The sequence below is a fragment of the Ylistrum balloti genome, unplaced genomic scaffold, assembly GCF_031769215.1.
Source record: "Ylistrum balloti isolate Yb309-2 unplaced genomic scaffold, AGI_CSIRO_Ybal_v1 Utg369636, whole genome shotgun sequence".
Classification (NCBI taxonomy): domain Eukaryota; kingdom Metazoa; phylum Mollusca; class Bivalvia; order Pectinida; family Pectinidae; genus Ylistrum; species Ylistrum balloti.
The window spans coordinates 715805-728320 of NW_026781899.1; the positions used below are offsets into that span (position 1 = coordinate 715805).

General features: G+C 36.4%; 1 protein-coding gene across 2 annotated transcripts in view; it reads right to left on the minus strand.

Annotated features, from left to right (window-relative positions):
• Positions 1-1706: 1706 nt before the first annotated feature.
• LOC132553201 (hepatocyte nuclear factor 4-gamma-like) overlaps positions 1707-12516 on the minus strand; it is a 36314-nt gene continuing 25504 nt past the window's right edge. For both annotated transcript variants that reach the window (XM_060217441.1, XM_060217433.1), the window contains exons 2-7: positions 5511-5804; positions 5151-5266; positions 4704-4853; positions 4179-4419; positions 3320-3556; positions 1707-2808 (exon numbers count right to left, since the gene is read on the minus strand). In XM_060217441.1, the coding sequence (XP_060073424.1) occupies positions 2411-2808; positions 3320-3556; positions 4179-4419; positions 4704-4853; positions 5151-5266; positions 5511-5804 (1436 nt within the window). In that variant the 3' untranslated portion in view covers positions 1707-2410. The remainder of the gene's footprint in view (positions 2809-3319; positions 3557-4178; positions 4420-4703; positions 4854-5150; positions 5267-5510; positions 5805-12516) is intronic.

Consider the following 12516-nt stretch of genomic DNA (forward strand, 5'->3'; position numbering starts at 1 on the left):
GCATGTTAACAATTTACAAAATAATACACATTTGAATGTATGATACTTGAATGTGTGCGTAATACATGACTCTACATCATAAATTGTACAACAAAATTAAAATTGCATTGATTACGTTTTTTTCCTCACTCAATATAGCATGCAACAACATCTAAGCACCAACCTGTTTAAATCTATATAAAAAAACATATTCATCTCTCCAGCGATAATTTCATGGTATTGGTCTGTTTAGAAGACACTCTTTACGGATAATTCTCGCTGGTTATATGACGATGACTTTCCTATCGTCATAACTGAACTCTCTTAATTCAAACTATTCCAGCAAACTATCTACCCCATATGGAGACTCCAGGTTTTCAAAGAAAGCCAAACCAGAATAGTTTATTCAAGTAGTAACATATGAAAGATTTTCTTCAACAGTCACCATATATATCAGATTTTGTTTGGAGTGCCCCAATAGCACAGATACTTGATTAGCCAATACTAAATATAGCAGTATCTAATTATTTCAATTTATATAAAGCAAAACCTGACATATATATATATACATAACACCCTTCATTTTAAATTTGTCATCTCGCACACAACATTTTACCCTACGTGGTCCCCTTTTCTTTTTTATAATATTTTTTTTGTATAAGTCCCAAAATTTTGATGAGTCATGACAGAGTTATTAGGTTTTGATGTTTTAGTCAAATCTGCCATATAACCCACCACTATATAACGAATACCTGCCTATAAGGCCACCTTTATGTTACAAACACCTGTCTATAAATGTCACCACTACATAACAAATACCTGTATATAAAGACCACCATTATATAACAAATACCTGTCTATAAAGGTCACCTCTATGTAACAAATACCTGTATATAAAGATCACCTCTATGTAACAAATACCTGTATATAAAGATCACCTCTATATATCAAAAACCAGCCTATAAAGACCACATCATTGTATTTAAAAGGCTATATGCCATCACTTTGTAACCTTTTCATACAGGTTTGTCTATACATGAAAGGGCCTATGTTCGTGATCATAGACAGCGCATATTGTTTGCTATAATTTCATATCAACACTTCATAATATGTTGACTATGAATACAATTAAAATCTCAACCGTATATATATATATATATATATACTATCCCCTAATTTCCCTGAAACAACATCAAACATCCGTCAATCAGCACCACATGGTGTATTGGTTTCTGGCAAGTTCTACTCAGCAATGGCACCGCAACACTAACAGAAACACATCTTTTAGACTGTAATGATCAGTGCAAAATATACCCTTATCTCATTAATTCACATTATCATATTCAAACAATTTGACAAATCAATAAATATGCTTACCATAAAACACAAATAATAACAAAAATTTTTCAACAACAAAATGAGTCTAGAAACAAATCAACAAACTTTGAGAAAATATGGAATATTAGTATCCAACTTTTCTGACAGAGTTAGGTTTTTTTGGTATAAAATAAAATCATCATATCTGTCATGTTTCTGGATGTTAGATGGGTGTATATCCCAGGAAGCCTTGCACTGCAGCATAGAAAAGGTTTTTTCATTTATTACAGTACCAGATTCTCCTATAATTGCCCATTAAATATTAGATACAATTTTTGTCTAACAAACTAACATGATTTTACATGAAGTTTTAAAAACTGTTTAATATTTAATTATTAACAGTTGCTTTGTTTATCATTTATCTCTCTCTCTCTCTATATATATATATATACTTCTCTCTCTCTCTCTCTCTCTCTCATTCCATGTTTCCTTATCTAATAAAGTTGTTTGTTGTTAAAACTTTGTTTTGAATTTTAAAATCAACAATTACGCAATTGTTATTTATTTACATATTTTATCAGTAAACATTTATAAACAATAAACGATAGACCAATACAGGAAAACTATTTAGAGACTAACCCTGATAAAAGACATTATCAGATAATAAACACGAGGGGGTAATATTGTTACAGCAATTCAAAGTCGTTTAACGAAAAATCACAAAATCACAAGATATTGACATCATCAGCAGAGTAAACATCATCAGGATGTATAAGATGGAAGCACGGAGTCCGTTATTTTGCAGATTACGAGTCAAAAGGCAACAAAATTGTCAACAATGATTAGTAGTGCCAAATGGAAGTCCAACACCAATTCTTTCCTCAAATTACTCGCGACCATCTCAGATCAAAATAGCACAGGGAGAGTTTTCTCCCTTGTTTGAAGGAATGAATGGTGTAGAAGATTGTGAAACACAACAATAAAAAAAAATATCTCAAATCTTCTCTCGACCACCATGTTGTCCTATTTTGATACGTAAACTAAAAATGTCATAACAAAAGAGCTAAAACGAGTAATTTCATCATGACGAAAAAAAAACCAAAAAATTAAACCATCACAGCACTTCCTGTTTAAACCTCTGTTGTGGTGTCATTGCAACCTTGTAAGATTCTGAGGTGGTTGGAAGTGTTGGTGATGCCACTGGGCTGTGTCCATTGGGAATGTGAATAGTTCCATGGTCTAGCATGGCACCAGGCAATGACGTACTACACAACAGGTGGTCTGCCGTGAGAGATGGGGTGGAAATATGCTCTATCGCTGAGTTGTGTAGCAGGGAGAGCCCCAGGGGTGGGGACTGACTGGAGGTAGGGGACATATGGGGCAGCTCCATCCCCTGGGGCATCGACAGGTGTTCAGTCATTGGATCTTGGAAACTGGGCATGTCCAGAGACGGCTCGAGTGAGGTGGGTGTGTTTGTTGCTGTAGTGGGATCTGAGGCTGCTGCTGCAGCTCCTACAGGAAAACAATAGATATTGTTTATAATATAATGCTTTCCTCACTAAAACAATAGATATTGTTTATAATATAATGCTTTCCTCACTAAAACAATAGATCTTGTTTATAATATAATGCTTTCCTCACTAAAACAATAGATATTGTTTATAATATAATGCTTTCCTCACTAAAACAATAGATATTGTTTACAATATATCTGTAAAACTACAGTTTGTTTATATCACACAAAACTCTTTTTGTATCAAGTCTTGGTTCAACTAAACCGTTTTGCTCAGTGTAATAGTTGTTGAAAGCCTTCTCATACAAAATTATGTTCAAACATCAAAAATGTCATAAAATTTGCTTTTTTCCAGTAATGTTTTCTTTGATAAACAAAAATAGATAAACTATTTTCACAAACATATATAAGATGTATCTGTTTGTAATACTGAGTAATAATGAAAACAAATGTATTTCCTTCCTGTGGGCAGAAAAGACACAACAAAGGACATCCAACAAAATTACTTGCCTCCTAAAAGCATTTCCTGAAGCAGATTATCAATGTGTGCCATGCCAAACAATTTCGCAAACTGAACCTGTTCAATCATCTGCCAGGTTATACTCTGGAGGGGCGGTAAAAGGAGAAGTATTTCTCCAAAGCGCCCTCTAGTGTCGTACTGTCGGTCATTTACATAATCCTCCAAATTAACGTGGATCTGGTAACGAAAGTTTTTTACTTTCTGGGGATCACTCAAACCCTTTGCATCTACAACAAATAGAGAGAAGCTTTAAGAGGCTTGAAACCTCCATACTACATACAATTTTTGTTACAGTGTATAATAGAAAAGAAAATTCACGATAGTCCTTTCAGAATTTGAGATCCAGACCTTGCTCTGCAACTAAATCAACTATCTATAGTAAGTCTGCCTAGCCATTTGGCAAATCCTGTTGGAGCTCAGACCAAAACTTTTATTCTCACCCTACTCAAAGAGAGTTAATCTTGGTGGTTTCTACTCAAATACTGTCAACATACATTTATGGTACACACAAATTTTAGCATAATATCAATTCTGGACAAATAACCACAATGATGAAATCCCACTTTCTCAATAATTGCTATATTGACAACATACACAAACTGCGATCAGCTCAAGCATATTTTAGCCTTGTAGCTTAAGCGCGAAAAGTGCTAAAATAAGATCACCCTGAAATATATATATTAACAGTAACTTCCCCAGCAAAATGGGTTTTACTCACACTTGGCATTCTTCTCTAGGCCTAACACTTTTATTTATCTAAGAAGTTTAATGTCTGCTTTTCAAAACCCTAGCACCAGATGAGTGAATGTAGCCCAGTACTGATTCTGTTAACCTAACCATTTTTCTTACCTGGATCAAAAAAGACGATAGCTTTCAAGCAAGCAAACTCTGAGTCATCAATTTGTACCTCCCGAAGTGGCCCAGTTAGTTCATCGAGGATTCTGGAGGCTACACGACCCATGTCTGCATCTTGACAATGGCGGGGAATAATGGCATCGTTACCAAGCAACAGCATGTCATTTGATGACATGGATCGCCGAGCACAACCAAGAACTAAATGTTCCCCAGCATGTGCGCGAAGAAGAGCAACCTGGCAAGATGAACAGTATGATATCATTGTCATTATCATACAAGATGAAACAAAAGTAACAGACTGACAAATACTATTTTAGCATTTATCTGGAGTCAGAAACATAGTGGTGCATCTTTATACAGCTGGGTAGATTGATACATGTTTTTACTAAATAAGGAGAATATTTCTTTATTTAATATGGAAATTAATGGAAACATTTCGTGACACCTTGGGTGGATTATTTCTATCCTACACTCCGACACATCATAGAATCCTACTGTAAACACTTGATGTATTCCTACCTGGTCATCTAATGGAAGTTCACAAAAGGAAGGAATATATTTAGCCCACTCCACTAGTACAAGGAGCTGTTGTTTCATAGATTCTGCTACATCATCTGTTGTTGCCACATTTCTCTGAGACGAGTCTAGCAGGACAGCAGGGGAGGTAATCTACAAAACAATAGGAAAAGTTTCTTGTTGGAAATCAAATTAACAATAAACAATTTTGTCTTAACAAAAGTCGCCTCAAATATCTATGACCTTCATCATATTTCTAAATATTCGTTAATGAAATCTTGGCAAGATTTACAGGATGGTATGGCTGTCAGTAATTTTGTATTATCAGAGAGCGCCGAGGTTATTCTTTTAAGAGAGGTCTTTACAGAATGGTAATATAAGGTTATCCTAACAGAGAGGCTATGTATGAGTGGTCTCTGTGGAGAAGGATTAGATTTACAACATACATACCTGTCTCGACAGTATTTCTGCATTTAACAATGTGCTGACTGACAAGGTTGTGTTCTGTCCTACATCTTCATAACTGGTTCGCCTCACACTTATCCTATCTCGCTCATTCTGTACAGCTTCAAATTAAAAAAAAAACAAAACTCAAAAGTCAACAATGATTTCTAATGATATTTCATAGAGCTTATCAGAGTATCAGACACAACATAATACATATATGTGTATACAGAGGTAGATATTCTATTACCACACAGGTTATTGGTCTGATAAATCACAGAGGTAGATATATAGTTAATAAAATATTCAAATATAAATCTTAAAGATATTGTTGTCATCATGTGGTTGAATCTTCAAAATTCTTACCTTCTTTCTTCATTCCGGCACGGAAACATTTACGTAGCCGACAGTAGCGGCATTGGTTACGTTTGTCTTTGTCCACCACACAGTTCCGACTAAAGCGGCATGTGTAAACGTGGTTTTTCCTGACACTGCGTCTGAAGAATCCCTTACAGCCATCACAGCTGGAGGCTCCATAATGTTTACCTGTCGCGCGATCGCCACAAATCGCACAGTACTGGCTCATGCCATGGGTGGGCGAGGATGGGTTGGAGGTTACTGGCATAGGCCCCAGGGCACCCATGCTCATCTCCGGGGAGTCTACAACATACAACGGAAGTATCATTTCATTTGTGTCTTCGTAATTAGTTAAATAAAAAATTCTACATCTTCATTATCTGAAGAATTAACCTGTTTCCAAACATGGATGGTTTGTCTCGACTTGAAAAAGGCTAAACTGAAAAAAGATTCAAATGCTCAATATTTACTACAATGGTTCAAAATACACAAGATGTAACATATTTCTGTTCGAAATATTTGTCATTGCACTTTAATTGTATTCCTTTTGCAAAAATAAAAAAACTGAAAGCGAAGACAGTATTCACTTCTCAAAAGATCTGTTGACCAATCCCTCTGGAAGTGATCTGGACTTAGTAGATATATAAAGTGTTTTGTTAGCTGTCAACATGACAAGGCTTTGCGGTGTTTATTGATGTAAATAGGTACATGAGGACTAAAGATATAACCTGCCTTATACAGAAATCTTAACATCATCTCACCAACAGCATCAATAATCACTTGAAAACTCCACAGATGTTCCTGTTGTTTGTTATTGATATAAAATATGTTTCTCACGATGACTTCTGAAGCATTCACATGACTATGATTGGAAACAATTTGTTGGAGGAGCTGTATCATGGCTTTGTTTTAAGTCGCAGTGTCACTGTTTGCCTTATTCTAGACAAACGATAACTTGTATGAACAATGAGGATCTTCAGATAACGTATCATACTACCAACCCTCCACACGCCATACTAGTACTTACAGGTCTCAAGAAGTTTATAGTCACCATAATCCTCAACCTTACCAGTGCTATTATCTCCTTTAACATATTAATACAATATTACAAAACTGCTGTACATACAGTACAATCATGGCACTACATCCTGGAGTGGATTATCTGTGTTAGATATAAGGAGTGCATCATCAAGTACGTCTTATATACAATTATTTTACAAATAAATAAATTTATGTTAGGATTTTAAAAAAAAAATTTTTTTTTGCTATTTTTCATTCATGCAAATACTTTTCGAATGAAATTGACTGCGAGAACCATATGTAATGTCAAGACTTTTTAGAAAAAAAAATGTTAATTTCATCGCCGCAAAAATTTGAATCATCGAAAAGAAATTTTTGCAGTAATGGATACAGTAATACAGTACATATCACTCAAGATTTTAGGTTTCCCATGATGTGGTTCCCAAGAAACATTCGAAAATATGGAAAGAGTGGCCCAGCTGAACAGATTACATTCAGAGATAACTAATATTTTGGTATACGTTCCGAATATTTTAGATCTCTATGCAATTGTAAAACGATGTTATAAGGATTGACTGAGGTGATGTAATAGTTGATTTCAGAAAATCAACCATACAAATATAATTTTAGTGCAAAATTCAAATTTACAACATCACAATTATGACAGGCATAACGAGCTTGCGTTTCTTTTGTTGAACCATCCTCCAATGAAATGAGACTAAATCGTGTAAATCTTTGTAATTGAGGAATAAATAGGGTCCTCGTTGATTAAATATCTTAATATATGATTCACGATGTACATATATATTATTATATTGTCTATCTTCACACAGTGCGACTAAATCAATGAATGTTTTAAGTTTCTTGCAATATTGTTATAACTCTATTCACAAGATGTCTAAAAATTTTTTGTCTTCACCACATAAAAAAGCTTTCTCGGTAACAATGTAACAAAACATAAACATAATTAATCATATTGCACAAAAACAATTAAAAAAACTATAGATACAAATCATGTATTGTTAATAGTCTTACCTGGATCATAGAAGTATTCCCTGTGACCATGAGACTGAAGATACGAATACAACATGGCAGCCACAAACGAAAGCCGTCACTAAATAACTATCAGTTTTAACTTCGTATTGTTTTTTTTTTATATCTATATTTCGTTAATAACCCAGTGAAAATTTTTTTTATAAATTTTTTTCCGAAATTAATAAAAGTAAATCATTCTATGATATCTGTTGCCTAGAAAATGCTTAGCTAAGGTGAATGTTGTCTTTCCTCGCTCACAGAAATGATGGTAACCATGAGAGTACCCGAGCCATCAATTTATAACATGGAAGACTTAAGCTGACATCCATATATGGTATGATGAGATAAAGAGGTGCGAGGGCTAGCACTTTACAGACAGTTCCACTTAAGACAAGTCTATACACCTCTGATAGCCAGATAGATAGAACATCGCCAACCAGAACTGTTATCAATGATTAAAAATTCCTCCCCTGGAGGAGGAGAGCCCCTCCCCTTTCTGAAATACACAGGTGTAGCCCAGCCCCTCCCCTTTACTGATCGGCTACCTGTAGTATCCCTTATCTTGACTGGGGGTCTTCTTAGCGGTTGTTTTGTATTAAGTATTCTACAAGGTAAGTCTTGGTTAATCACTGTTTATCTCCCCTTATCAGTCAACTCACACCATGTGATGTAGAAGAGCTGTAAGGAAAAGGACATTCCAGGGTCCTCTCATTTCTGCCTAGATATCCTCAATAGCCGAATCTTAAGTGGCCTTCTATGTGACAACTTGTTTACTCATGTAATTCTAAATGTATACAATTTGTATCACTTAAGCCCAAAATTTCTATTGCCTTTGATTTCCATCCCAAAACAATATTTATTTCGAAAAAAAAAAAATCATTTGTTTAAACTTCCTCAAAAATATCAAATATCTAACAAAAAAAACATTTCCAAGTTAATATATACAGAGAAATTAATCAAACAAGAATGTTTTTTTTATAATAAAGATGAACTATTTAATTTTGACTGTTTTTCCTGATCAATGTTTGTAATGAATATCTACTAACCTATATCTTACGTAATACTAAAACCCGCTGCTTCCAATAGCAGGTAAATATTCATTTGATACAATATTTCTTTTTTAGCACACCTCCCAATCTAGATTTTGACTTTTCTTTCAAACACTTTGTATTTTCCTCAGTCGCCTTCCAGGCTTAAAAATTTAGGTCCTTACCATCACTGATGACTCCTCAGAGGACAAAACAGCTGTACGATGCAGTTTAATTCATTTTTAGGTGCTACTGTATCTTACTGTATCAATAGGTGCTACTCACTTGTGACTTGTGTACAATCTCTGTGAGTATCTAAAATATTCCGGATTTTTTTTTTATCAAGTATGAATCATAGTTTTTCAACTTTTCTGGAAATTCCATTTTACATGATCCGCACCCGAAATGATTATTTCAGAAAAGTTGTTTGTTTGTTTTATAAAATGACCACTCAATGGAGCCGAGTGTCAGGCACATTTCCACACAGACCAAGGCCATTTCCAATGTCGATTAAGATAAGACGGTCCAAATCTGTGAATGATTTTTGTCCAACCCCATCCCCAGACATTTTTCAACGACCCACACATCTCTAAGGATTGAAGGAGAGGTCACCCTGTGACTGTTCACACCCTTTAGTATCGAATATATATGGATCACATGTATTCAAACAGAGCAGCAGGCACATACACCCTTTACATTTGATAGCCTCAAATTTTCTGGCTAATATTTAGTTTTAAATATGCATATTAAAATTCACTAACCCTTAAGGCTAACAGTATTTTATTTGGTGAAATTTCTGTGTTAATTGGTATCAGAAAATATCTGATACATACAAATATTCCTAATTGATCAACTCTTTAAAATGAGTTTATCAATCTTCATTACTTTATTTTAAATCAAATTTCAAATGATTTTGCTCATCTACTTAACAATTTCTTAAATAAAGCAAATCAAAAGAAATATTGTTAATTCTAAAAAAGTTTTGACAGATTTGTGAAATGAGGATTTTATATCGAGAAACTTCACAGAGAGTATAAGATTTTAAAATTATACGCAATGGATGCATGGAAATCTTACTTTGATTTCTCAAATATTTTAGAGAACAGAAGAAAGCTGAATTCTGAAGGACAGTCACCACAATATGTGCAGTCATCCATGTCATTTGTACAGGTAATAATTAAATTAAACATACATACATACATATAATTTCATCCCAAGCGTGTGATAGATCTATGATGATGATTTGGTATCAGTACAAAGCTTTAGGCAAAATATACTCCCATTGTAAATGGCAAAATGACCACTAGGGGTGGGACGTTTATCTAAATATTGAATAAAAAAAAAACATGAGTGACATATTGTGACCTGTAAGATGATAATAAGCTATATTATTCATCTCTTTACAAAATTTCAATACTTATAATTTGTGGTTACAATAAACACCAATTGTAGCGTATTTGTTGGCTTACATAACCCCAGGTAAAGATCAGAAGGTGAATGGTACAATGCTCCCTATCTACAGTGGTTTGTGTTTCTTGGAAAGTTGAGAAATAAACCAGTCTTTATTGACATAGTTGTGTCCTTGGGTAAGATACTTTATCTAAAATGCTCTGAAAAGCCTGCAACAGGCCTCCCTTATCGTGTTCAGTGAGAAAGCGACCAGCCTCACCAATGACAATAAACCCGACAAAGAAATATTGATATTGCAAAAGCATTAAATACTACAGAACAGTGGATATTTACTACAGTTCAGGAGGGACTATATTTGTCCAGGAGGGACTACTTGACATTAGATGAATAGGTACACAGCTTTTACAAGGCTTTAACCATGTCCTGCAGACCGTCAGAACTACAGGACCCCTGTTAGGTGGGTAATCCTATTGTTCTGTTTATTTTGGATGTCAACTGTAATCTATCTGTATATTTAATCCACAGTTTGTTTGTAATGGGCAGAAGATGACCACTCCACTCTGCTGGACATTCCAACACCAGGTGAACGTTGGGACTTAAAAATTATCTTCGCACTCATTCCTCACCAGGTGTTCAACAGGGGATAGGAGAACTGGTACCAGTGGGGATGGTAACTTAGTTCAATTCTCTTAACACCTCTCCTTACATTCTTCGTATTTTCTCTCTTTCTCTTTCTCTCTCTGTCTTTCTCTGTCTGTCTCTCTGTCCCTCTTTTTCTCTCTCTCTGTCTGTCTCTCTGTGTCTCTGTCTCTCTTTCTCGCTCTCTCTCTTTGTGTGTGTGTGTCTCTCTCTCTCTGTTTGTCTCTCTCTCTCTGTCTCTCTTTCTTTCTCTCTCTCTGTGTCTCTGTCTCTCTCTGTCTGCCTCTCTCTGTGCCTCTCTCTCTTTCTCTCTCTTGCTTTATAACACTCTACACTCTAACACACCTTGGCCTACTATCCCCATATCCTATCTTTTCCACACAAAAATGTGGTAACCCTGACTTGGTATCCCTCCATGTCCCCTCTAGGAATTGTTATCATATTCCCACCTCGTCCCCTCCCTTATATTGACATATCCTTGACATTTCCTCTCTTTGCCATATATCCACCTCACACAGAACTGATCCCACCTGCTCATCTAACCTAAATCTAATCCCCTCCACACATAAATGACCTCTAACCCTGACTTGCTCATCCTCCCTGATATTCTGACCTTGACCTTGGTCTGATCTCCTCCCCACATCCTGACTTTAAACCTCCAACAATTCCACCTTTATCCATGACATAAACCCCACCCCACAACCTTACACGATCTCTCTCCACAGATTCATACTGACTTTCTATTCTATCACTTTCCAGTCCCCTCAGACTGAAACCATGTCTTTATCTTGGTCAGGGTCCCATCCACTACCCACAGGCAATCACCTTGACTTTAAACCTTAATAAGGTCCCCTCCTTATAGGCCCACACTAAGAGTTTGTACCCTTGCTTGGTCCCCTCTCACAGGCCCACACCTTGCAAATATACCCTGACCCTATCCCCTTCCCACAGGCCCACACCTTGCCAATATACCAAAATTTGATTCCACCACAAGACCCCACAGGCCCATTCCCTGACTTAATATCCTATCTTGGTCTCCTCCAAACAGGCTCAAGTCTTGATACCCTACCTTAGTCTCCTTCCCACAAGCCCACACACTCACATTATACCAATCACGATTCCCTTCATGAACTCCCACTCTATGACTTTATACCCTAACATGGTCCCCCTATACACTGGCCCACACCAAAGTTAATACCCTAACCCAGTCCCCCTCCACCTACCTTTATAACCTAACCTGGTCCCCTCCCAACAGGCCCACACCTATCTATGTAACCTAACCTGGTGCCCCTCCCAACAGGCCCACACCTATCTGTGTACCCTAACCTGGTGCCCCTCGGAACAGGTCCTAACCTAAGTAAATACCCTAACCTGGTCTTCCTCAACAGGCCCTAACCTAAGTTAATACCCTAACCTGGTCGATCTCAACAGGCCCTAACCTAAGTTAATACCCTAACCTGGTCTTCCTCAACAGGCCCTAACCTAAGTTGATACCCTAATCTGGTCCCCTCCCAACAGGTCTGCACCTATCTATGTACCCTAACCTGGTGCCCCTCGGAACAGGCCCTAACCTAAGTTAATACCTTAACCTGGTCCCCTTTGAAAAGACCTAAACCTAACTCTATTACCTTATCCAGTCACCCTCCCAACAGGCCTACACCTAACATTATACCCTAACACCTGGTCCACTTCCAACATAACCTCACCTAACTTGAAACTTTAACCTGATCCCCTTCTTACCACACCTATCTATATTTCCTTACTTGGTCCCCACCCAAAACACACACACCCCCCCCACCCCAAACCCCCACCCACCCATAAAAAAAATTGTTTATTTTGGACAACATTTGAATGCTGTATGATAGCAGATTATTATTTCCAGA